This window comes from Leishmania donovani, chromosome 19 (assembly GCF_000227135.1).
Source record: "Leishmania donovani BPK282A1 complete genome, chromosome 19".
Classification (NCBI taxonomy): domain Eukaryota; phylum Euglenozoa; class Kinetoplastea; order Trypanosomatida; family Trypanosomatidae; genus Leishmania; species Leishmania donovani.
The window spans coordinates 186,922-210,795 of record NC_018246.1 but is presented as its reverse complement, the minus strand read 5'-3'; the positions used below and the strand labels follow the sequence as shown (position 1 = coordinate 210,795).

The following is a 23,874-nucleotide window of genomic DNA, read 5'->3' as shown; positions in this document are numbered from 1 at the left end:
GCATGCAGCGACAACAGAAGACGTGGAGAGGGGAGAGAGAGGCTAGTCGGGGATCGAAAACACAGAGAGGGGCCCATGACAGCATGAAGGGCATTCGGAAAGAAGGACGAGAGAGAGGCTCAGCCACTATCCGGCACACCCATACACACGCGCACGGGATGGCACACAATACACACACATGCAGACACAGGCATACAAAGACATGCCATACACATGTACAAACAACCCACACCCTAAAAGAAGAAGCACATACACTCAGAGGCCGAGGAGGAAGGAAAGAGAGAGGGTCGAGAGGCACGATACAGGAAGCGAAGGTGCCACAGACTCTACACACACACATAGCGTAACTTGGAGATCTCGAGAAAAAAAATGGGGAAAGGACGGGTTGGAGACATTGGTAGAGAGGGACTTGGAGATCAACCCAACTACTGGAAAGAGAAAGACAGAAGGGAGTGGGGGAGGGTGGCGAGGCGGTGATGGAAGAGAAAGAGGCGGCGACGGGTGGAGTAAGAGGCGGGCGCGCACCCTAGATGCGCACGTAGAAGACTTTCTCGCTTGCCCTTTCGCCGTCTCCTCTGCCTCCCGCTCGCCTTCGTCCCCGGCCCCATCCCCCGATGGGAGCACAGCCACACGCGTTGCCTATCCGAATGGAGGAAGCAGAGCTGGAGCAATGTGCAAGAAAAAAAAGGAACGAGAGAGGGCAAGAGAACAGGAGATGCGGGCACGATTGAGCAGCAGAGAAGGCACGCATGTCACGCCTCAACTCGTCTGTACTCGAGAACTCGTCACCGAGCCTTACTCAGCCAGTGGGACTAGCGATAGTGTGCGTGGAAGTCCAAACCGTCTGCCATTATAGAATGAATAGCTGTGCGCACGCGCCAACACGGGAAATGGAAAAAAAAACCGGCATCGCGAGGTCACCCTTACCAAACAAGATAGCAGCACGTCACGTCTCAGACGACGGAGCACCCGCAAAACTTTCTAAAGCAATACAACAACGAGATACGAGAGCCACAGGAAGGTGGCCGGAGCAGTCGCAGCAGCATCGGGAAAGGGTGATCCAACTCACGCACACGAAACGGAAAAGCAAAATGAAGTAAAGGCAAGGCTAACAAAGACTTCAAAACACATAAAGAGGTCGGTGAAGCGAAAGTGCTGCGGCAAAATAACATGTTTATAGCGGAACTGGGTCCCGAAACACCAGTCTAGATAGATGTGTAGGTGTGCATGTATGTGTGCGCGCGCTCGTCGAAGGAGAAGCCGGTGGTCCTTGCGCTCCCTCTCCTCCCCTTCCCGTCGGCATTGCCATGAACCGCGCTTGGGAGGGGTATGACGGGGCCATTGATGCGGCGCTAAACAGCTGCTCCTCTACATAGAGAGAAGCCGCTGCGTGCGCGGAAGGATAAGCATGCAGCATTGCAATGGGGATGGAGGGAGATGTCACGGACGTCCCCTTCCAGTGTGCAGGTGTAGCCACTGAGGGACGAAGAAAAATCCCCGAACGAGAGCAAGAGCGGGAGAGTAGGGCGTGGGGTGGAATGTATGGCGGAGACGCTACGGTAGCTCGCAGTGTCGTCGGACAGCCAACTCGCCTCTTTTGAAAACGCACACGCATACTTGCACGGTAGGGAAAGGAAATATTTCGGACCACGAAGGGGCGAGAGGGAAGGGCGGCCAAGACACACAGACAAAAAGGAAAGAAGCGCCACGCACGACACACAGCACGCAACAACAACAGCAGCAACAACGTGTCTAAAGAGCGAAGATGATGATCACAGAAAGAGGGGGAGGAGGGGAGGCCGAAAAAAAAAAAAAAACAAGAGAGAAAGTCGGTTCAACGTCGAGAAACACGAAAACTTTTTCGCGTGTGCATGTGTGTATGTGCATTGATGTTGCTGCCCAACAGGGCATAAGAAAAGGTGGAGGGGGAGAGGAGAAGGGGGGGGGGGGTGGGTCCAAAGAAAAGAAGAAAGGACTTCCAATAAGAATACGAAAGCTTCTGTGAGTTCTCTCTTGTGTGGAGGTGGGGTGGGGGGAGGGGGCCACACGGTTCGCTCTCTGTATGTACATGAGCATCTCATCACGGGCAAGATGGAGAGGAAGATGGTTCCATTTGTTCAACGTCGTGCAAAGCCAAAACAAGGAGGGGGAGATGCGTTCAAGCACAACGACAATGGGCAGACAAAACAAAGAAGGGGGAAGAGCCAACGTAAGCACACACACACACACGGGGACGACGGCAGAAACGCAAACAAAAAAAGACGGAGTGAGGACATCGGTGAAGGATCCAACTGGACTGACGGCGTACCCGCCGTTGTTCCTAACAGTAAAGACAGCCCCAGGCGGAGGAGGAGGGGGAGGGGGGGGGGGCGGGCATACACAGGCTCTGAAGTGATAATACAAAGAAAACGAATGGTCTGCAGCATGGCCTTATTCTCGACTCTCCTTCGCTATCCGCATCCGTAGACGCGTCAGCTCCGTGCGTAGCTCCTTTTCGAAGCCGTCAGCCTGCACCGTGCTTGCCGTCGCGGCAGCTTCTTCGTTCTGTGTGTAGAGAAGCTGATGGTAGGAGGCCGCTGCCGCCGCTGATGTGCTCATGGGGTCGCCCAGTCTCGGCATGGACGCTGCCGACGTGGATTTCGACCGAAGCAGCGACGCCTTGAAGTGTTCCCACTCCTCTTCTTCGCTGTCATCGGCCAGCAGCGCGGCGATGCGAGCATCCTCATCCAGGTCGATGGCGGAGGTGGCAGTCACAGAGGCACAGTACCCTGAGTCCTTTTCACAGATGCCACTCCGTTGTACACTCGTGCCTTTGCATCCAGCGGGGTCGGCAGCAGAGCCGTTGGTGGCAGACGGGTCGTCCTGCGCTGCGTCGTTGAATGACATTGACGACGCCGCTAGTCGGCGTCTCAGGCTCGCGGTCGCATTGCCAGCTAGTACCGCCCCTGTCGTGAGCACTGATGCGTCAGTCGTCGAACCTCCACAAGAACCGAGTCGGACGGGTGCCCTAGACCACCGTGAGGTGAAGGGGCGAGCAGCCCCCATGGCGGTCCTCGGGGCAAGACGCGGCTGCGCACCACTGCACGAGGTGGAGGGGCGCGTGTAGACGTGCCGGTTCGCCTCATCGACGGCAGCGAGAAGAGCGTCGAAAGCGTCGGCGTCCCGCACGCACTCCTCTACCAGTCGAAGCTCCTCGGCCAAGGCGTCATCCAGCGGGTCCACGTGAGTCGAAACCGGCATTGCGAGCCGTCGGCTCGCCTCCTCTGACGATGAACCGTGCAGAGGGAACGAGGCGCAGGAGCTGGTGATGGAGACGTCGATGGCAGCATCATTGAGCGTCTCCAGCTGCGGCATAAGCAGACGCACCCAGGCTGCAAGAACGTGCGAGAAGGGCTTGTGCTCACTCGGCGGCGGCACTGGGGAGAGCACGTCGCCAGACGCCGCCGTATTCGCGCACGCCCTGCGTCCCCCCTCGACGAGCAAATCCCGATATGCGTCTCGCACACGCGCTTGGTACTCGCACGTGAGCGGATTCCCAAGTATGGACAGCGCACGCACCCCACGCAAGGAAGCGAGGACAGCGCCAAGGTCTGTTGCGTCGTCGAGCAGATTGCCCTCCACGTCCAGAACTTCTAGCGTCGCGGACAGCGCCATTACCGGAGTGGCATCGCGCACGCGGTTGAAGGGGACATAAAGCTCCACCAGTGAGGGGCAGCACGCCGCGATGCCGCACAAATCCGTGACGTGGCAACTGTTCAGCCACAGATACTTCAACGCGTGGAAGCCGGTGCCGAGCTGGCGTACACGGCAAATGCGTGAGCCGTTGAGCTTCAGCGATGAAAGCGACGACAACTGTGCCCCAATCTGGTCAACGCCGATCATGGCGTCCGCATCCACACGGAGTTGCGCGGTAAGCACCAGGTCAAGATCCTCCCAGCCCGTCCAGTCGCGCAGCACGTCAGCGGTGACGAGCCGACTCTCATAGAGAGTCGATAGCTCGTCCGAGGTGCGCCGATGCACGCCACCTCCGGCTGCCTCGGCCTTCATCTGCTGCAGCTGGGCAGGTGTGACCACCGCGTCCGTGTCAACGCTGTCGTCGATGACTAGGCACTGCGCACCCGCCGCGGAGTCGTCAAACGCGCGCTGGCCTGCCCGTGGCGTGATCATGTCCAGCTTCCCAGGCACGCCCGCGACACTGGCGCGAATCGACGATGCGCGGTAACTAACTTCGCCACGGCTGCTATTGCTGCCGCTACCGCAGCGCCTCGGCGCGCCATCCGCATCCTCGTCGTGGCCATCGGACAGGTAAAGTCCCTCCGAGGACGGCAGAGCGCCCGTCATGGACGCGCCGAAGCAGACGTCACGCTGAGGAGCCGACTCCGCGTCGACGCTGCCATGGCCGGAAGTGCGATGGCAACGCGGGGGCGGCAGCGTGCTGCTTGCCAAGCTGTGCTGCGTGTCGGCGGAGCTGGCCATGCGGTGGCGCTTGGTTCTCCCAATACTGTGCATGAGCGGCACCGCGGCGGTGCTTTCCGCGGCACTCAACAACTCTGTGACGCCGGCAGCGGAGCTGATGCTGTCATCCGCCGCCGTCCCCTCACTGGCCACACTATTGTAGCCGTTCGCCGCGTGTGCGTGTAGCGCGCCAGCGGGGCCCATTTTGCAACTGAGCAGTGGCTCTACGCGAGCGGACGACGGTGCCGAGTTGAGGTCGGCCACGCAGGTGCCGAAAATCCCATCACCCACGCGCGGCAACAAGCCTTCATAGGCAGAGAGCGACACAGCCAACGGCGGACGTGCGCCAGCGGCTTTGCCACACGCAATCGACCACGCGCCGGGCAGACCGCGCTCTTCGCAATTGAAGCTATCACATACAGAGCTGCGGGGTACGCTCTCCGAAGGGGATCGCTTGGGCAGCGGCACGCATGGCGTTGACGACGAGATCGCTGCCAACCGAGCCGGCGGCGGAGGCGACCCGCGTCCGACACTCGCGCGCGCAAAAAGACGCGGCCGCTGCGGCGGTGGCGAGGAAACGCCGCGCAAGGCCCCGAGGTAGGCTGGAGTGAGGCCACTCCTGGCACCACCCGGTAACCGTGGCGCCGAGGACGGCGGAGTCGTGTGCTCCGCAGGCATGAAGTCCATCCGCGACCTTTACTGCGCGTATCGTTCGTGTCTGGGCACTTGCTTCGAATGGTTGATCCGTGTGTGTCGTCGGCGTGTATGGGGCGGAGGGGGGCAGCGAGGCAAAGCAACTGGCTTTGCCTCGCGAGCCTGTCTTTCTCGCTCGCTCGTCGCTCTCTCCGGGGCAGGTGCGCAAAAGTGAGGGCGCCGCGGTCGGGCTGGCGCACCTTCGATCACACCTCCCCCCCCCCACACACACACACGCACGCACACACACACACAATGCTGGGCTGCCGCTCGTCCGCGTCTCGCTCTCCGTCTCTGGGTATGAGGAAGAGGAGAGGGAGGAGCGTGGAGGAAGCTGTGTGGCGGCGGGGTTCTGCACACGCGGGGGATGAGGGTGCCGAAGAAAAACAGCAATGCGCACCAACGCGCCGACACACTCACGCGCACAGGATAGAGTCAACCAATGGAGCCGGCGACCCGAGAACAAGCGAAGGGAAAGATGTCAAGGCCGGGGCAGCGCGACAAGGACAATGAAATGAGTCGAGTGGCCGCGGAACAAAATCAGCGGCCATGTGAGTCACTCCAGCAGAGAGGCGCCGCAGCTCACAACGTTCGGCCGTGCACAGAATCAAAAACGGGGTGCTAGAGACGCACTCGGCCAACAGCCAAGGCGCACAGGAACAGGGAAAGCAAGACCAGCTATGATCGGTGGGGGCGAGGGACAGCGCGCGACGCACCCGTTGCAGTTTATCGCGCAAGCCGCGCTTCTTTTCTTGTCTGTGGATTTTGTCTCCTCACATCAAATGTGCGAGAGGGAGAGGGACGGGCAGAGGTCGACGCACGGGGTTGCCGTGGTGCCTTGCATGCGCGCGCGTGTTCTCGGACGGGAATAAGATGCGTACGATGGTGCCGCACCTGTGAAAGAATGTGCACGCGCGCGCAAATAAAGAAAGAGCGAGAGGTGGCGGTGATGGTGATGGTGGTGTGGTCGTGGGTCGGGGGTGTGCACGAAGGGAAGGAAGAAGCGCGGGGGCAGTTGGGAAGCAGAAGAGGTCCGCGATGGGAGAGAAGGGGGAGGGGTGGAGTGGTCTCTGCTGAGCGGTACACAGGAGAGAGCGAGAGCTGGAGCTAGTGGGGCGCAGCCACCGCGGCGACGCCAAAGGCGAGCGCCTCACGAAGCTACGTTGCTGAACCGGTGCGCTGTGGCAGCTCCGATGTACCGTCACACCTTGTATGTCCGTGCACAGGAGGGGGCTGGCTGTCAGCGTGCCCACCGAGAGGGGATGCCGCTGGTGGGCACCGCTCCCTATCATTCACACGGTGAACAACAGGCGGCAGATCATTCATGGGACACCGTTCAGATCCGTTGCAATATCGTCGCACACATGCAGAGACGAAAATTAGAAATGAGAACAGGCGGTGGATACGTGCCATGTGCGGTGATCAGGAAGGGAGGCAGGAAAAGGGTGGTGTTGGTGTGTGTATGGGGGGGGGGCGCATCACACCGCGTAGCGTGTGCTCATGTCTGTGTAGCGGTGCGTATGGTGATGGTGGGGAGGGGGGGCGAAAAGAGCAGGCAGAAAGCTACCAACACGGACACACACACACACAGAGGCAGACAGACACACGCACGCGCACGCGCATGTCAATACACATATGTACATGAGAGAGTTCCACGGAAGTGAAAAGAGCCGGGGGGACAAAACATGCACCCTACGCGACACTGGGGAGTAGGGCGGGCGGGCGATAGGGGGGGGGGCATCCCAGAGAGAAAAAGCGTAGCAGTGAAAAATAAAACGATGACAGGGAGGAGGAGGTGTCCTTCCGCCTCGCAACTCCCCTCCCTTTGCGTCGTCACTGTCGTCGCGGCCATCGCGAGCACGCTCACGCACATGCTAGACCAAATCCGTCTTCAGCCATCACTCGCAGCAACGTTAATGCGGGGAGATACAGGAAAAAATAAAACGACAGAAGAGTGCAAACGCACATGTACAAAAAGCCGCAGCAAGACAACACATCCCAACACCAACACGCACGCACATGTATACATGCGCATGTGTGCACATGTCGGATGGGGCGTACTTTACATACTTTCGGAGGAGTTCTTCTTCGTTCGCTTCCGATGATGGAAGCAGGGAAGTGAGGAGAGCGAAAAGAAAAAAAAAAAGATGTGCGCTGTGTCTGTGCGTGTGTATGTGTGTGGGGCGCTGATGTGTCCGGAAAAACGGTGGTACCCGAACAGCGACAGCGGTGAGCAAACGCAGGCTGCGACCGTGAGGGCAGAGGGCAGCGGGAGGGGAGAGGCGTGGAAGGGGCCGAACACACATACAACAGAAGCGAAAAAAAAAAAAAAAAACATAGATCGATTCAATACATCAACAAAAAAGTTGTCTCCATAGAAGAGAAGAGAGAAGCCAAGCTGGGCAACTCCTCAGACGTACACACACACGCACACACAGTACGACCGCAGTGGCGTTTCTCCCGCATGTGGGCTACAAGACGGATGCTTGCATGTGCCTCCGTGTGTCCCTGCACCTTCTCGCTCCGGCACGCCGCATCACAGCTCAGCCTGCGGCGCGGTAGCAAAGCGGCCCGTGCGCTTGCACACGATCGTCTTTGCCGGCACGTAGCGGAGGTACATGTGGTGCCGCTGCTTCTCTAGCTCGTGCTGCTCCATCAAGTTCATGGAATCCCACCGCATCGCCCGCTCCCGCTGTATGTGCTCGTTGATCAAGCCGTACGGCGGCGCTGTTGGCACAACGTTGATGGCCGCGTAGGAGGCTGGAACCACGCCATCGCGCTCAAAGCGGTACCAGTGATAGCACCGCTGGATGCACGCCGCGCTCGCGTCCATCAGCTCGCGCTGCCACACAGCCTCGACCTTCAGGGCCTCGATCTTCTCGGCATCGTGCCGCGCCATCCGAGCTTTCACCTCGCTTTGCACCCTCGCTCGGTGCCTGCGCATGCGCCTGATAAATATTTGCATGCGGAGCGTCCGCGCGATGATGCGCGCGGTCTTATCGAAGTACTCCCCCGTCAGCTGCCTCGTGCGGGCCTTGATGGTGGCCTGCTTGCTACGGTACAGGCGCTGCAACACGCCAGCGTTGAAGTCGAGGTCTTCGTGGCGGATGTTCTCCGTCTTCCACTCAGCACGAGAGAGGACCTCTGGCGCCGCCAGCGCCGACTCCCGCTGCGCGATCCGTTCTCGTGTCTTGGCGTTGATCGCCTCCACTTCCGTCTGCGTAGGCGGTGGAACCGGGTCCCTGACCTTGCGGAACTGCAACAGGGTGCGATGGTGCAGCGCATCATCATCCGTGCCGGAAAGTTCGTCGGCGGCCAGTGCATCACCGCCTGCATCTGCAGCGGGGCGCGGGTACCGCCATGCGAAACACGGGCGGCGCTTGCGGGTGGGAGGCCGCTCCAGCGCCGGCGGCCACTCCGACTCCGGCACGCCCTCCATTTGGTACAGATAGCGCTGCTTTTCGCGCAGGTGCCACCGCAACACCCGCTGGATGAGCACTGCGGCGCCTTCGTAACGGCAGTGCTGCCAGAAGATGATGTTCTTGGTGTTCTCGACTCGGTCCGCAGTGTAGCGCGCCGTCAACTCCTTCGCCCACTCTTTCCGAATAGCGCGCAGCTGCCGTAGTCGCCACCGTGCCTGCAGACTGCGCCACCAGCACTGGATACACCGGGCGCGGTTGTTCAGCACCTCGGCGAGCGTGCGAGCCTGACGAAGCCGGCGGCGGCACAGCACCCCTCGCCACATCCGACTCACCTCTCGCTGGGCGCGATGCTGCCGTTCGCCCGCCGTGACGATGTCATTGTCGTACACCGGGCCGCGCCGCGGCTGCCGCTTCACTCGTGGTGGCATTTCACTGGGTGGCTTTGGCGGCGCGAAGAGGGTGCGCACCGAGTATTTCACGTCCTTGTAGAGGCCGGGGAAGGTGGCGGGTGGATGTGCGACAACGACGGCGCCGCACTTGTTGCTCTCGGCCAACACAAGAGCGCACTCCACGGTGGCGACGCTGCTATCCATCATCACATCCGTCTCGGCAACGGGGACCCTGGCTGCCGGTAAAGCGTCGGCGGAGTGGCTGAATGGCTGGCCATTCTGAGCGGCAACCTCGTCTATGCCACGACCACACGGCAAGCCAACGCTGCTCAGCTTGCCGGCGTCCATCGTCGAGTCGTTGTCGGTATGCGCGGCGCTGTTCGGCTGGAACGGTGAACTGCGCTCCCACGCGTTGGTTGTAAAGACGGTGCTCATGAGATCTGCCTGTGCTGCGTGGTGGCAGCCGCAGAGGTGGCGATTCGATGTGTCGACGGTGCACGAGTCGAAGAGAGAAGAAAGAAGGTAATCATTAAGGCATAGTCAGTGAAGGGGAGCAGGGCGAAGCTGCCGCACGGCGTGCCTGCGCGCCAACATGGACCAAACAAGAGAGGACAGACCCGGTGCGCGCCTCAAGGATGAGAAGCAGTCACGCCACGGCTCACTTCCCTCTGAAGGTGACGCGTGTGGGTGTATGTCAGCGGGGACCTTTGGCACGGGGCCTCTGCCGTTCCCGGGCTCTGAAGAGAAGGCGGAGCATGAGAGAGAGAGAGAGCATCGGCGAAAGACCGCAGCACAGGGCGCGTCGTGGAAGAGTTTCAGGGTCGTCAGCGCCCACGCAGCAACCAACGTAGACTCAAACGCACACGCAGGCATGCCTACACTCAGAGATCCTTTTCTTGCCCTGATGCTCAGCGGCGGCCACGACCCCAGCCACCGGGCTGCCGGCGAGTCATGTAACCTCGCTGCGCGAAGTAGTGCCGCGCATTCGCACGCTGCCGCTCCTCCTGCGAGAGAGGCGTCGTTGTGGCCAACGAGTGGACGGCGCCGCTGCCACGGTGGAGCGAAATGCCGCCGCCGAGCGTCTCTTGCATTGAGGGCGTCGAGCCGTCCGTCAACTCACCTGAGGGCCGAGGCACTGCGATCGCCTGTCCTCCCTCGCGCTGCGCTGTTGTGGATAGCTGCGGTAGCGGCGAAGGCGAGCGGCCCGAAACCGTGACGACCGCCTCCGCAATCACCTCATTCGCAGCGAGAAGCTGCTGCACACGGGTATGTGCGATATGCGGGAAGGATCTCTGGACTGCCGCCACCGCGGCAAAAACGTTCACAGGCTCTCTTAGAAGGATCTGGTCGTAGCAGCACCGCACCCCGCCGTCTGGGAGGGACGCGAGTGCGCTGCGGGCAGGTGTCGCTTTCATCTTGGTGCTGTTTCCGCCCTCCGCCGCGAACAAAGGGAGCACCGCCCATCGAGACGCGACGCGCTGTGCATCCTGCTCCATCGCCTCGGCCGCCTCGGCCACGAGGGCGGATACAATGCAGCGCTCTACCTCCGCCTGTTCCTCAGCCTTGTAGCGGCGTCGCGTCTGCTTGAGGTCATCGCGGGTGAGTACAGCGCCTTCGTCCAAGAGGTCGGCGGCACGCATGCGCTTGTAGGGCAGTCCGCTAAGCCGCGCCACGCGGTGCAGAAAGAATGGTGCAACAGTGTGTCGAAAGCGGAGCCGTGTAGCAAGTAGCCGCAGCGCCTCCAACAAAGACTCGCGCTCCAGCAAGGTAGCGCGTCGTTGGTACCGCTGCCGGATATCCACATGCTCACTTGCTGCCCCCGCCGTCGCAGCAGCAACAGCAGCTCTGGCGCCGCCAGAACCGTTCTCGGGTTGCGTGAAAGCGCAAACGGGTGACGACGGCTCCGGCGGCGGTGGCGCACCATCGCCGGTTTTCGCTGCCGTGTGTGAGGGCTCCCTGCACGCAGCGGGGACCGCCGTCGTCAGCGTCGGCAGCCCAAACAGATCCCGCTCCGGAGAAGACTCATGCGACACAGCCGACTTCCGCGCACATGCTGGAGAGGCTGCTGCCAACGACGGCAATGGAGCTGACCGGCCACGACGCGCAAGGACAGGCGGAGAGTCAGCTGCAGCTGCAGGAAAAGGTGACGTGGTGTCCCCTTTGGTCGGTGACGGAGCCATCAAGCCGAACTCAAAGCAGAGCTGGCGTAGTTCGGCGTTCGTCATGTGCGTCCACGCATCCGCGTGCAGGCGCCTGTCCAAGACCAACGGCCGCCATGAGTGCATCGGCGCCGTAGATCCAGTGCGCGGAGGGATCGTGATACCCCCGCCAAGGTCATCGCGGGGTGGCGGCGAGGTTCGCAGCGGCAGTGAGGGAGCGGCTCGCGGGGGGCGATAAGAAGATGCATCTGATGGGCGATTGCGCGCGTCGTGCTCGTTGTTGTTGTCGCCGCCGCCGCCGCGAGAGTCGGCATCCTCGTCATCGGTGCCGGAGGTGAGCTCGATCACCTCCACTGGCGCGGGTGACGGGGTGCAGACTCGAGAAGTCGACACCGCACCGCTACCGTTGGAGGTAGTATGAGGATGCACGGCGTTGGTGCTGGGCGAGGCAGCCCGTCCGCCGGCACCGCCGTCGGCACTGTTCTGGGTGCATTCCAGCGCGTCGATGCCGTACGCCGCCCACCACTCGTCGCTGGTCGATGCAATCTCTTTCCTATCGGAGTCCGCCGCAGCGGCATCTGCGTATGGGCTTTGCCGCATCGTCGACGGGGAGTCTTGAGATACCCAGAGAAAAGCAGCCGTGCTATCGTCACGCCCCTCCGCTGCGAACTTGTCGATGGGAGCCGCCGCCGCAATCTCCGCTGCCTTGCCTGCGTCACCCATGTTGACGTACGTGGAGAGGCGCTGCGTGCCGGCCGTCAAGCGGCCAACGCTTTCGCAGCTGACGCTGCCATCCTCTTCGCTTTTCTTGTCCCTGCTTGAACGAGACTCCATCAACTCCGCTGCGGTCGGAGCGTCCAGAGATCCTGTACTGGCGAGCCCGACGCCCTCGACCGTGGCGGCTGGTGCCACCGCAGAGCGGCAGCTCGGGGCTACCGGCGCGGCTGTGGAACGCATTGTCGTGGGCGCAGAGGTGGCAGTGGTAGCCATGGCTGCCAGGGCCTTCCTATCATCAGCGCACACACAATCAAGCGCGGCTCCCGTAGCAGGAGAGCAGGCAGCGAACACCTCCGTGTCAGCACCAGCAGACATGGACGCGTTAGGAGCGGGGAAAGAGCACCAGTGTGTCTCGCCGCTGTCGATGTCGCCCTCGGCACCTAGCGCCCAGACAACACGCTCCGCTGGTGTGCCGAGCTCCGCTGCTGCAGCGCTGCGGGCACACGCGCTCGATGCTCGTGGTGAGAACGGTATGGGCTGCAGAACAGCACGCAGGGGTACCCACTTGTTTACTATCGCAGTGTCCGTGAGTGGCACGGCTGTTGCCTGACGGACGGCCTTCACCTCGGCGTTGTAGGACTGCAGCGCCTCTTGCAGCGCATCGTTGAGGCGGCGTTGTGCGTCTGCGAGTCGTCTCTCCAGTAGTGCACATGCCTCCGGGGCGTCCCCTGGGGCGGCAGAGGCACCAGTTGTCGCGAGCAAGGTATCTGTCTCCCTGCTTTGTCGCGGCTGTGTTGCGCTCTCGTGTGTAAGCGCAACGGGGCTGAGGCGCTGATGATGCTGCGATGCGTTGCAAGTTGCGTCGCTATCCAGCACTGGATATTTCGCTGCGGTCGTGTGTGCGTCGGCGGTTGCCGTCCTACCTGCCTCCTCCGCAGCTGGTGATCCTCTCGGACGCGTCAGGGTCACCGCTGGCTCTCGTGGAGGAAGCACCTGCAGCTCAGCGCGGGCGGAGAGGGCGCTGAGGGATATATTGTTTGTAGTCACAAGGTCGTTGCGGACGGGGTGATGAGACTCGGCAGTGGCGCAGCCGTCTCCGGTGAGCGCGTCGCCGAATGCACCACATGGCGTGTCCGATACGGCTGATGCCCACTGTGTGCTTGCTGGCCCTTCTCCATCGGCACCGTCAGAGCCAATCAGGTCCGGCACGACAGGTTGCTCCTCCGCCGCCTCGCGCAACGAGCACAGGATGAAGGACAGGTGCGACTCACACGAGTAGCAAGCCGAGGACAGCGTCGCTGGTGGCAGCAACGCCTCCGCATTTGAGGGCCCTTCCACCGCCTCACAGCGCTCTACACCCGCGGCAGAGGCTATGCTCGCCTGCTGCACACAGCTGGCGAGACTCTCATCGTCTGACGGCGCAGCATCAGCGTCGTCGCCCACATCCCCCTCAGCGGGAGGCACACTCGCCTCAAGATGGCACGAGGCCTCGCTTGTATGACTGACTCCGCGGTGGTTGCTGCCGCTGCGGCTGGACGCGCCGCTCGTCGTCACAGCATCAAGGTCCTCCGCATCCACGTCGTACGGCGCTACCTGCGTTGCTGTCCTCGACGTCGTATCCAGAGGCTCGCCCTGGCCATCGCGACCGTTGTGATAAGAGCGGCTCCACCCAGCTCGGCGCCGAAGAGCTGCCGCTAGACGAGCGTGGCTGCATCGATACGACAGCTGTCGCATCAGCTGGGTGGCGCTCGTCGTCAGCGAGGGGCGCGAGGAGGAGGACATGGACGACGATGCAGGAACCGGCGGTGTTTCCAACGACGATGCGACGACGTTGCCGCTGTCGCTTGAGAGCTCATGAGGGGCTGCCTCAGTGATGCCGAAGGCGGCTGGGGACGTGTGCGGCTGCAGCACACGGTCGCACACGTCCGAAAGGCGAAAGCACGCGCTTGCGCACCTGCCTACGCAGCTGTCAAGGGTGGCAAGGAGCGGCGCCGGCTGCCGACCGCCGCCGGTGCCACTTCCTCGTCCGCTCGCACGGCCACCGCTATCCTCCGACGAGGCGGTCGTCACGCGTTGAATGCTCGCTTTGGTGGTGCGTGACGGAGTTTTATGCGTGCCAAGCGCCTTAGTCGCCCCGTTGGTGGAGCGGTCCTCCTTCCGTGCGCGCCGTCGCTCCTCCGCAGCGTCTGCTCTGGCACGACGCGCCTCTTCGCGCTCCCACCGTCGCAAACCGCGCAGCAGTTCATTGTGCTGCTGCAGCGATGCAGAGGGCCCCAGCAGCGCAGCCACATCCTTCAAAGTGGCGCTCCGCCTCACCAAGTCTGGGAGGGACTGAATGCCGAGATCGCACATGAGGCGGTCGGCGTAGCCTTGCAGTTGCACGCTAGTGAGAAACTGCACGACTGGATGTGACAGCGACAGCGGCGGCGACGGTGACGCACCTGGAATCGAGTTGCGCGGCGCGGACGGCCGCGCAACTGTGTCTTCAAGTGTAGTGGGGTTGATGACATGTTGGTTGCTGCTCGAGCGGCGAGGTGGTGTCGCTGCTTCCTCTTGCGTGTCGCTGCTACCGGACGAGCTGGAGGTGCTGGAGCGGCGCAGATCACGGTGCGAAGATGGCGGGGTCGCCATCTCGCAGCAAGCAGTCGCTTGCGCCGGCGCCTCGGAAACACTGCACGAGCGACGGGCCTGATGGCCATTCAGCGTCACTGCCTCATCAACGGGGGTGGCGGAAGAGGTCATCTGGACCAGTAGAGGGGAGCTTTGGTGGCGAGCCGTGGGCCGGTGCAGCCCACCCTCCACCTCCAGGAAGCGAAGCAGCAGTGACTCGGCATCGCTCGTGTGAGTCATAAAGAACACGATGGAGAGCAGCGCCACAAACGGCAAATATATATATATATATGTGTATAGGTGTGGCAGAGACCGCGGACTAGAGCGAGGAGGTGGAGGAGGAACGGAGACGTGTGGAATGGCGCGAAAGTGCAGCCAAACGCAGATACGCACACACAGGCAGGCAGGGATACCAGTCCACCAAAATCTAGCCTGTGGAGGACACCAGCACCACACCATAAGAAAAGCGGCTCGCAGACAACAGCAGCATGTGCAGCAGCGCCCAGGCCTGACACACCGTCACGCACGCTGTGGGGCGATAGGAAGGTGTGCAACCGCAGCGACCAGTGGTATGCAGATGAGGGAGTTTCGTGTACCGGCACGCTTCCGTCCCACTCGCGCACGCCGAAGTATATATATATATGCATATATATGTGGGAACGAGATCAGAAAGGCACAACGGAGCACCTCCGTCTACTCTAGATGAGGAAAGGAGAAGGGCGTGCAAAGACGCACAGCCCGGAGCGCCTCGCTACCTGTGTGTGTGTGTGTGTGTGGAGGGGGGTTACCCTGTGTCCATGCACACTGATGCCCGTGGCGTTCGTTAGCAAGAGAGAGAAAGAGCAGTCGCCAGCGATGAAGGCCGAGGGAAGCATAACAGCACGGGTATCTGTATATATATATATATATATGGATGGATGTGTGTGCGTCATGCGTACAAGCGAGTTGCCACACAACCAAGAGGAGAAAAGGCGCGTAAGGGAGCAGAAAGAATGGATCAAGAACCCGGCGCCACGCCGTAGCACATGCGCGTCACTCTCTGTGCGTGTGCGTGCGTTGGGAGGGAGGGGGGGTAGGGCATTACCACGGCACACGTGATTTCCGCGTCGCACCGACGCAGGTGCTTGCCCTTTCCCTCTTTTCTCCCGCCCTCCCACCCAAGGCCGCGGGCTCGAGTGGCAGCGCCGTCATCTTCGAGTAGACGAGCTCGAACACGACGGGATCTCACATCATCGCTCGCAGGCACGACTAGGCACAGATGAATCACCTGGAGAGGCGATGAAACCGTCTTCACGCTTTCACTGGTCACTTTGGGGGTTTGGAAAATACACACAGAGCAATGAGCACAGACGCACGCACCTACACAAAGGCAGGCAACGCCCCTCTGTGACGACGGGAAGCGTTGCGTGTGTGTGCATGTGTGGCGCTCCGCTCACCAGAGGGAGGGGGGGGGGGCAGGTGAGCTGTACATCCAGAGAAAGCGCAGCAACAGCACGCCACAGGTCGTAGCAGAAAGAGCTAAGCCGGTACAGATATCTCTACGAATAAATGGGGAGTCGGTTCAGCTCCCGGTCTACCGCCTCCATCTCTGCAATAACCGTACCCAGGTGGCTCTGCAGCTCCCGTTCCTGCCGGCAGCGTTCGATCGTGCTCATCTTGCTGTCACCCTGATGGCTGACACGAGTGCCACCGATGCTGAGCACATCCCGGGCGGCGGCTGCACCAGGCGACGCGGCTGACACCAGCGGACACGGAGAGGTGGTGGCGGAGTCGCTGCCACCTTCGCAAGAGCGGCGCTGTGAGAGTCGTGTTTGGGGGTCCAACACACTCTCAGCCACACGGCCGCCGGAGGGCAACGAGGCAACAATGCCGGGGGCACTCTGTCGGAGCTGCGCGAGCTCGCTCTGCACCTCCTGCGCCGTCTGACGCAGCTTCGCGAACCGGTCCTCCAGCTCCGCGCGCGGTTCGAGACGGTGAAGGCGGACCCGCTGCGCCCCGGTGAACTCCTTTGGCTTGGGGAGTTCAGCGCCGTAGGCCATGACATCCGCCAGCCGATCCTTCTCGGCGTCTGTGATAGCCGGGCGGGCGAAGCGGTCGCTGACGGGCTGCGGCACCCACCTGTGCGCCTCCTCCTCTGCCTCTATAGCGGCCTTGGAGCGACGGTGCGGGATGTGCTGCAACCGCCAGCGCGCGTACTCCTCCTCGGTTGGCCGCCTTCCCAAGCCAACGCGGGGCCGGCGCACCGGTGCCTTCGACTTTGGAATGGGCTTCGGGTGCGCCTGCACAGCCTCGGCGGCTTCCCGCTCTTGGCGTCGACGCGCCAGCAGGGCTGCGAGTTGAGGGTCGAGCGTGCTGGGTTTGGAAGGGGCAACGTAGCAGCGGTAAATTGCCTCACCGGCGGGTGTGCCGCGACCAAAGACGTTGATCGTGTCCTCCATGTCCTTGAGCTAAATCAAAACAGAGGGGGCGGCAGAGGCAGAGGGAGAGGGAGAGGGAGAACAGATATCTGTGTGTGAGTTTGTCCCGCGCAAGAAGAGCCGACCTGTATCTCCGCCTGTGCACAGAGAGGTGGCGCAGAAGCAACGACACGTGTTTGTGTGTGTGCGCCTGCGTGAGCAGAACGATATCCGGTGAACGGCAGAATAACACACACACACAGCCGCGCAGTTCTTCCTCCGAGGTCTCCGTGGGCCGTGGCCAAGCGGTGAGTGCACACCCTGGCGAAGAGTGATCCACTACTGAGGAAAGAGGAGAGGGAGATGCAGGAGGTGGTTGATGGGGTGGTGAAGAAGAGGGAAGAGGATGCATGCAGGCTGGGCTAGCACTCGCTGAAGGTGTGGCGTGCCGCAGTACGTGCGCCACCGAAACAAAAAAAAGGTCGAAAATGAGGACGAAGATCCGTGAGAGAGAAGGGACGAATAGAAAGCAAGCCGGACGAGGTGGAAGGGCAAGCGACATGAGCGGCAGATGCCTCTATGCCTTGTAGGTCAACAGGAGACACGACGCCCACGGTCCAAAGTGCGGGAGGGTGGGAGAGGAGTAGAACCGCACTTGTTCAGCTGCCATTCATTCGGTGCAGAGGACGCGTCAATCGGCGAAGGAACCCGCTGTTCACACACGTTCCCAGGCACACGGGCCCCTTTCTTGACTCAGCAGCCTCGTCTATTGTCCTCCGCCTCCTTTTTGGGGCAGCGATCCGCTCGCCCGACACATCGCCCGATGCATTCAGCGAACGCCACGGTCTCCTCTTCACAAAGTCGTTCTTCTTCCCAATAACTTCATAGAAGCTCTTATACACAGGCACACAGACACACATGTTGAGCCGTGTCCAACAACCGCCATCGCATCATTCTACCCAGATTCCCGCTGCCCAGAGGGGCGGGAGGACAACCGCCAGGGCCAAGCAAAAAAAGGGCGGGACAGCAAACGCGAGTGAGTGGGCAAGGCGATACACACACGCACTACTCGTCAAAGACAAGAGGAAAGCTGTGGCGTCTGGCATCGACCCGTGCTGCCTCCTCTCCATCTCTGCATGCCAAGGGGCCCTCGGTCGCGCTACGGGCACAGGGCCACTCACGCCGCCGTCCCCTTAATAGTGCTGCAGGTCCAGCAAGTGCTCCAGCCGCCGCGACGCGTTGCGTGTGAGGAAGCGGGACCACATCTTGTGGATCATAAAGGAGAACCAGATGCGACGCCCGAACAACCCACCGACAACGAAGAGAATGAGCGAGTAGCTGGGGAACATGATGAGGCAGTACATGAGGCGGTAGAGCCACGGCCCGTTCATCCACCCCGCCTCGTCGGTGAGCCCTAGGAAGCCGTGATGGCAGAGGTACCGTATCTGCGGCCGCACAAGGTACACCGCGGCTGACCCGGCAATGGAAAAGACAAGGCAAATGATAAGCTGCTCCGCCAATGGCAGCTTGAAGAGGCTCCCCTTGGCTGGAACACCCTTGACGTAGACGATCTCCTTGTGCGTGCGCCAGTCCTTGCGTTGCGGGCCGTGTGAGATTGGATGCTGAGACGTGACCTTCGCCTCTGCAGCTCCACCGGAGGCAGAAGTTGCTTGCTGCTCTGCCTTGGTTGATGCCTTGGCCTTGGTGGCGCATCGCCGCTGCGCTGCGCGCAGCGACTGATGCGCAGACACCGTCAGCGATGATCGTGCCCTGCAGAGCGAAGCACCCGCCGACGGCGTCATGATGCGGTTCAGGTTGAGACGAGCGAGCATATGGAGCTGTGAGTGTGCGAGAAAGCTTTCGCTGACGCGTATGCACGTGCTCAAGTGCGGTGGCGATCGCATGCAGAAAGACGGACACATGTGCGTACGCGGGCAGCGTTGGTGTGTACATCGATACCATCCGAGGGCAGAGACGTGAAGGATGTGAGTAGAGCGAGAGAGAGGGAGACAAGAGGAGGCTTCGCCGTGTGAAAGACGCATACGGCGCGTCCGTGCGCGTTGTGCGCTTTCATGGCAGAGGAATAGGAGGCGGTGTCCGCGGATGGGACGGGCGTTTTCGTTTTTCTTTGTTTTTGTCTTCCTACACTTCAACGATTTACGGACACATTTCTGGCGATTGAAAGGTGCTGGGTATCGCATATGTCGTCAGCCGTTGTCCTCATGGCGTACTGCTAGCGCTAAGGGTCGGGCCACTGAAAATTTTGTGCGTGTGTGTGCAGGGTGTGCTGAGGAAGTGTGCCCAAGATGGCGCCTTTAGGCTTCGTTTTTCGGCCTTGTTTTCCGGAGGTCTTCTGCTATTGCGCCAAATCGCGGTGACACATCCACTCTGAGCCACACACGCACACGCATACGCAGAGTCCCAGCATACAGGCGTTGATGTGATCCTCTGCCGTGATGGAGACGGAGGGGCACCGGTGGAAGACCAGAATTCCACATGATTGATGGAAAGACGACCAGGGGCGCGTGGAAGTGTCGTTTGTGCACTACGGTCGCGCACAAGAGGTTCAATCTGTAAGCATGAAAAAGAAAAAAGTGGAAGGGCCAACGCATCCAAACACAGCGCAGATGTTTACGAGATGTGGGGACAGAGCCCCCGCCCCCACCCCGTCCATCAGCGTCATCGCCCACGAGGAGGAGGAGGAGGGGGCGCAACGACAGAGGGAGAGACAGTGGAACAAAACGCAACCACGGAAAGAGCACGTGAGGGAGTTCGAGGTGGCGGCGCGGGCATTTCGGCAGCTAGGGCGAACACAAAAAAGAAAGATAAGGGCCTACACAGAAGAAGCGACGTAGCAGTAGCAGACACAGAACCAAGAGGAAGGCACACACACGCATACACACACCACCCGAAAACAGCAAACCTCGAGCAAAGGAGAAAAGAACGCGCAGGAATGGACCTGAAGAGAGAGGACGCGCAACAACTACACATGCCCATAATAAAGGTAATGAAGCAACCACTCGCTCACAGGGGAGACACACGCAAGACCCACAGCGTCAGCATGGTAAAGACAGGAAAGGTTCGTAGGGTTAAAGAAGGGGGCGGTGGCGGCGCGGACATGGAAACACAGTACAAGAAGTCCAGCGAGCGACTCCGAACAACAAAAAAGAGCACACAGAGAGCGAGAGAGACATTCAGTGCCCCACGATTGGGTGAGGGAGGGGGAGTGGGGCGGTGATGGAAGAAGAAGTGATGAAAGTGGAAGAGGAGGAAGATGAGTGGGGCAAAAGGGAGCCGGGAAAAGATCAAGTCGGCTGTACAAAAGCCTGTTGAGGAGGCGGGGGGGGGGGAATAGTCCACATTGGCAACAACAATCATCAAAAAAGAGAAGCGAATCCACAACACAATGGTGTGGACGCCAAGACAGTCTACATGTCACCATCAGTGACGCAGCGATGCAGTTTTGCGGGGCTCTTTGCTTTTCTGCGCTGTCGTGTGCATAAGAAAATGGTTGCACTGCGTGTGCGTGCATGTGTGCTCCTTGCCTCTTTCTGGGTAGCAGCCGCAGCGCGCTGTCTTACGTCGTCCTTCCGCTCGCCTCAGAACCGTTCATGCACGTCCTTCCTTGCCTCTTAACTAGCGGTTCGAGGGAATTTGTCTGCGCCTCGGTCCTGTCCGGTGCTCGCGGCGGTCGTGGATGCTGGGTCTTCGCTTCGTGTGGTACTCGCGGGCCCTTGAATTGCGCGGGATGGGCGGTGAGGTGTGGGGCGAGGCAGGAAACAGCACAACAACATGACAAAGGAATAAGAGAGAAACAAAACACAAGAAAGGAAAAGACCGAGAGGAAGAGCGACACAGGCAGCGGCGAGCTGACACCAGCCCGCCATATGTACACACACATACAAATACACTCACGCTGACCTCAGCCTGTATGTGTCGAGAGCACACGCCCCAAATCGTCATACAGGCACAGGGAGAGAGGAACGAAGAACCAAGAAAAACAAGAAAAGAGGGAGGGGTGGAGGCGGGGCGCCGTAGGGGAAGAAGAGGCATTTAAAGTCCTATGCGAAAAGAGGTGAGCGAGCACGAGCTTTTTTCTGTTTCCCGCTGGTCCATTTTGTGCTCTACAACACGAACTCACCACGTCTCGACACCTCCCCTCTCACCGGTCTGTCACAGGCCCCCCCCCCATTCCGCGTGATGCGAAAGCAGCCATGGAAACACGTGCCATGGCAATGCACCGACTCGGCCATCTCAGCACAGCCCTGCCTCCAACCTCACAGACACACACCCGGCCCCCCACCCCCACCGGCTCCGCAGGCCGCCCCACAGCCCCCCCCCATTAGGCGGGTCACCGCCTCGTGCATCCCTCCGGGTGGCGCAGGCTCCCCACAACTACCCAGTCAGGGCCGCGGGCGCCATACGTCCGAGCCACCTTCACACGCTGACTAGCATGTCCATGGCACAAGCGCGTGCACGGTCGCAGTCCGCTCCGACGCAACGCCGTCCGCGACCTCGCCGCCGACGGCAGTAGCGACGCACCGCACTGAATCCACAAAGCCTTCGGTGCTTGGTCCCGCCACCGCCAGGTGTGGCTCGGCGCTGGGAGGGATAAGGGGGGAGAGGGGCTTATCGGCTTTCCAAAACAGTAGGTGGTAGACCCTGCTACGCGGCTGAGGTGTCCCCTCCCCCGCCATCCGGGAAAGAAAGACAGCGAGCGTGTTTCGTACCGAGTGAAAAGGAGTACAATATGCTAAGCCTACCTCGCAAGGAGGGAAGCGAGCGAGGAGTACGAGAGACATCATACAAGAACACCGGGGCAGCCCATCTGCAATAACCCTACTGCTCGTGTTCACGTGCAGCATGCGATGCCGTGCGGTGCGAGAATGGCGGTACGTCGCGCGACGAAGAACAAGCGGGGAGGGAGGGAGAGCGCAGCAGCACGCCGACAAAGGCCGAATCAGACCCGCTGACCCAAGGGAAAGGAGTGAAAAAAACAACGCGAGAAGATGTGAAGATGTGATGAACAGAGTTCACCGTAAAAAAAAGGGGGGAGGATGTAGGAGGTAGAGGGAGGGGGGAGTGGTGAACTGTTCAGCGCATGCGCCTGTGCGCGTGCGCGTGTGTGTGCGTCGTTCAGTTTATATGAAGGAGACCACCAACGAGATGGAGTGGGAGGGGGACGGGGCAGGAACTGAGGATTGAACCTAGAAAACGGCCAAGAAAAAAACAGAGAACCGCACAATCAAGCGGCACACACACACACACACACACACACACACACTACATGGAACGCGACGGTGGGCATCATAATGAGAGACATAAAGGAAAAGCCGACGACGACGGCGGCGGTGTGGGGGGGGAGGGGGAGGGGGAAGCTACAGGAAAACAGGAACACTCAGCATGCGAGGTGACAGTCATGCGTCCTTCTCTTCCACTCGCCTTCAGTCTTTACATTCTCATGCGCAAGTGGCAGAGAGACACACTGGGGGCGAGAGAGAGAGAGAAGGGGGAGGGCAAGGAAAGCAGTGCTGGCTCTTGGACTTCCTCTTGTCAGGCTTTTGTTGTTCCTCAGAAAACGACAGGCGCAACGTGCGAAGCAACGAAAAGAAGGACATCAGTAACGCCGCTTGCCATTCCCCGCTGGCGCGTCTCCTCCCCGCCGACAAAAGCGAGTTGGAGGTTTTTTTTTTATCTTGGGCGGTGGAAGGGAAGGAGCGTGCCACTCCACTGTTGTCGAGCATGATGGTGCTCACTGGTGCATCATGTGTATGTGGTAGGGGTGGTGGGGTAGTGTCGGCAGCGACGCCAAATATCAAAAAAAAAGTTGACAGTGCGCGTTCGTAGGTCGCTCTGGATCCTTGTGACGCTGAAGGGGGGAGGGGGGTTGCAGGAGTCGAGTGCGTGTGCTCGGGCGGGTCTCTGTGTCTCTGCGCATGCTTTGCCTTCGCCTCATCACACTCGCCCATACGGACCACGGCAAGGCGATTTCCGCCTCTCCTGCATGGGCGATGGCGTGTGCGTTGATAGGGCACGAGAGGGGATGGGGCTGGCTCAGTCCTCCTTCGGCTACACCATCAGCACACCGTCCGGCGCACCAGCGGCTGCAGCAAACGGCGTGGCATCACGTAGGCGAAAACATTGCACAGCGTGTGCAGAGCGATTTCACGGCGCCCAACCACGCACGCGGAGAGAAAGAAGCTCAGATTGAAGCTGAACAGCAACCCAGCCGCGAGCATCGCCGTCGAGCCGTAGTAGAGCAGCCGCTTCATCAAGGAACCGTCGTTGCGGTAGCCCACCTTCCACACACCGTAGTAAAGCAGTTCGAAGCGCACCATTTCGAAGAAGGCCTTGGTTATGTAGAACGCCGCGAGGATGGCAGTGCACAACCGTAGCTGCTCCCGCCACGGCAGCAGCAGCAGCGACCCCTCCACGGGTACGCCAGCATCGTTGTAACGAACGGGCCGGCAGCGGGAGGTGATGAAGTCGATGAGTTGCACCTTGGGCGACTGATGCGCGGTTCGGCAGCGCGTCGTGCTTCTGGGGTGCCCCACCTCAAGCCTGCGGTGGAGATCAGTAACGATCTCCTCCGCCACGGGTGACGAGGCCTCTCCTGACCACGTTGCAGCAGCGTCAGCATCGCTCTTCTGACGGCCCACAATGGTGCTGGTACCGTACTGGGGTGTGCGTAACGGCTGCGTATAGTACCGCCGCTCGCGCGCGGTCGAGCGTGCGCCAGTGGCGTAGGCGCGACGCGTTTGGAGCTGCAGCGCAGCCGTGGCGGCCACTGCCGCGGTGGTTGTCGCGGTAGTGGCGCCGGCGTGTGCGAGAGGGCAGAAACGCAGCATTGTGGAAAAGGGTATACGTATACACAGAAAAGAAGAGAGGGAGACGAGGACGTGCTACAGCAACGCGGCCTTGCGTTGAAGCTGAGCAGCACCGACACGATGTAGCCACTCACACACTGCGTGAGCGTGTGTGTGAGTGTGGGGGGGGGGGGGCAACTGAAAAACCCGGGGGTGGAAGGGGGGGG

At 60.7% G+C, this 23,874-nt stretch overlaps 6 protein-coding genes across 6 annotated transcripts; all 6 read right to left on the bottom strand.

Annotated features, from left to right (window-relative positions):
• Window positions 1–2,430: 2,430 nt before the first annotated feature.
• LDBPK_190530 (hypothetical protein, conserved) lies at window positions 2,431–4,659 on the bottom strand (the record flags this gene model as incomplete). Its single annotated transcript, XM_003860183.1, has 1 exon — window positions 2,431–4,659. The coding sequence occupies one exon, from the start codon at window positions 4,657–4,659 to the stop codon at window positions 2,431–2,433; it is 2,229 nt and encodes a 742-aa protein (XP_003860231.1).
• A 3,025-nt stretch (window positions 4,660–7,684) lies between these two features.
• On the bottom strand, window positions 7,685–9,166 carry LDBPK_190520 (hypothetical protein, conserved; the record flags this gene model as incomplete). Its single annotated transcript, XM_003860182.1, has 1 exon — window positions 7,685–9,166. The coding sequence occupies one exon, from the start codon at window positions 9,164–9,166 to the stop codon at window positions 7,685–7,687; it is 1,482 nt and encodes a 493-aa protein (XP_003860230.1).
• A 701-nt stretch (window positions 9,167–9,867) lies between these two features.
• Window positions 9,868–14,685, bottom strand: LDBPK_190510 (hypothetical protein, conserved; the record flags this gene model as incomplete). Its single annotated transcript, XM_003860181.1, has 1 exon — window positions 9,868–14,685. One exon carries the CDS (start codon window positions 14,683–14,685, stop codon window positions 9,868–9,870), a length of 4,818 nt encoding a protein of 1,605 aa, XP_003860229.1.
• Window positions 14,686–15,983: 1,298 nt separating this feature from the next.
• On the bottom strand, window positions 15,984–16,883 carry LDBPK_190500 (hypothetical protein, conserved; the record flags this gene model as incomplete). Its single annotated transcript, XM_003860180.1, has 1 exon — window positions 15,984–16,883. One exon carries the CDS (start codon window positions 16,881–16,883, stop codon window positions 15,984–15,986), a length of 900 nt encoding a protein of 299 aa, XP_003860228.1.
• Window positions 16,884–18,034: 1,151 nt separating this feature from the next.
• Window positions 18,035–18,673, bottom strand: LDBPK_190490 (hypothetical protein, conserved; the record flags this gene model as incomplete). Its single annotated transcript, XM_003860179.1, has 1 exon — window positions 18,035–18,673. The coding sequence occupies one exon, from the start codon at window positions 18,671–18,673 to the stop codon at window positions 18,035–18,037; it is 639 nt and encodes a 212-aa protein (XP_003860227.1).
• Window positions 18,674–22,918: 4,245 nt separating this feature from the next.
• LDBPK_190480 (hypothetical protein, unknown function) lies at window positions 22,919–23,689 on the bottom strand (the record flags this gene model as incomplete). Its single annotated transcript, XM_003860178.1, has 1 exon — window positions 22,919–23,689. The coding sequence occupies one exon, from the start codon at window positions 23,687–23,689 to the stop codon at window positions 22,919–22,921; it is 771 nt and encodes a 256-aa protein (XP_003860226.1).
• Window positions 23,690–23,874: the final 185 nt, after the last annotated feature.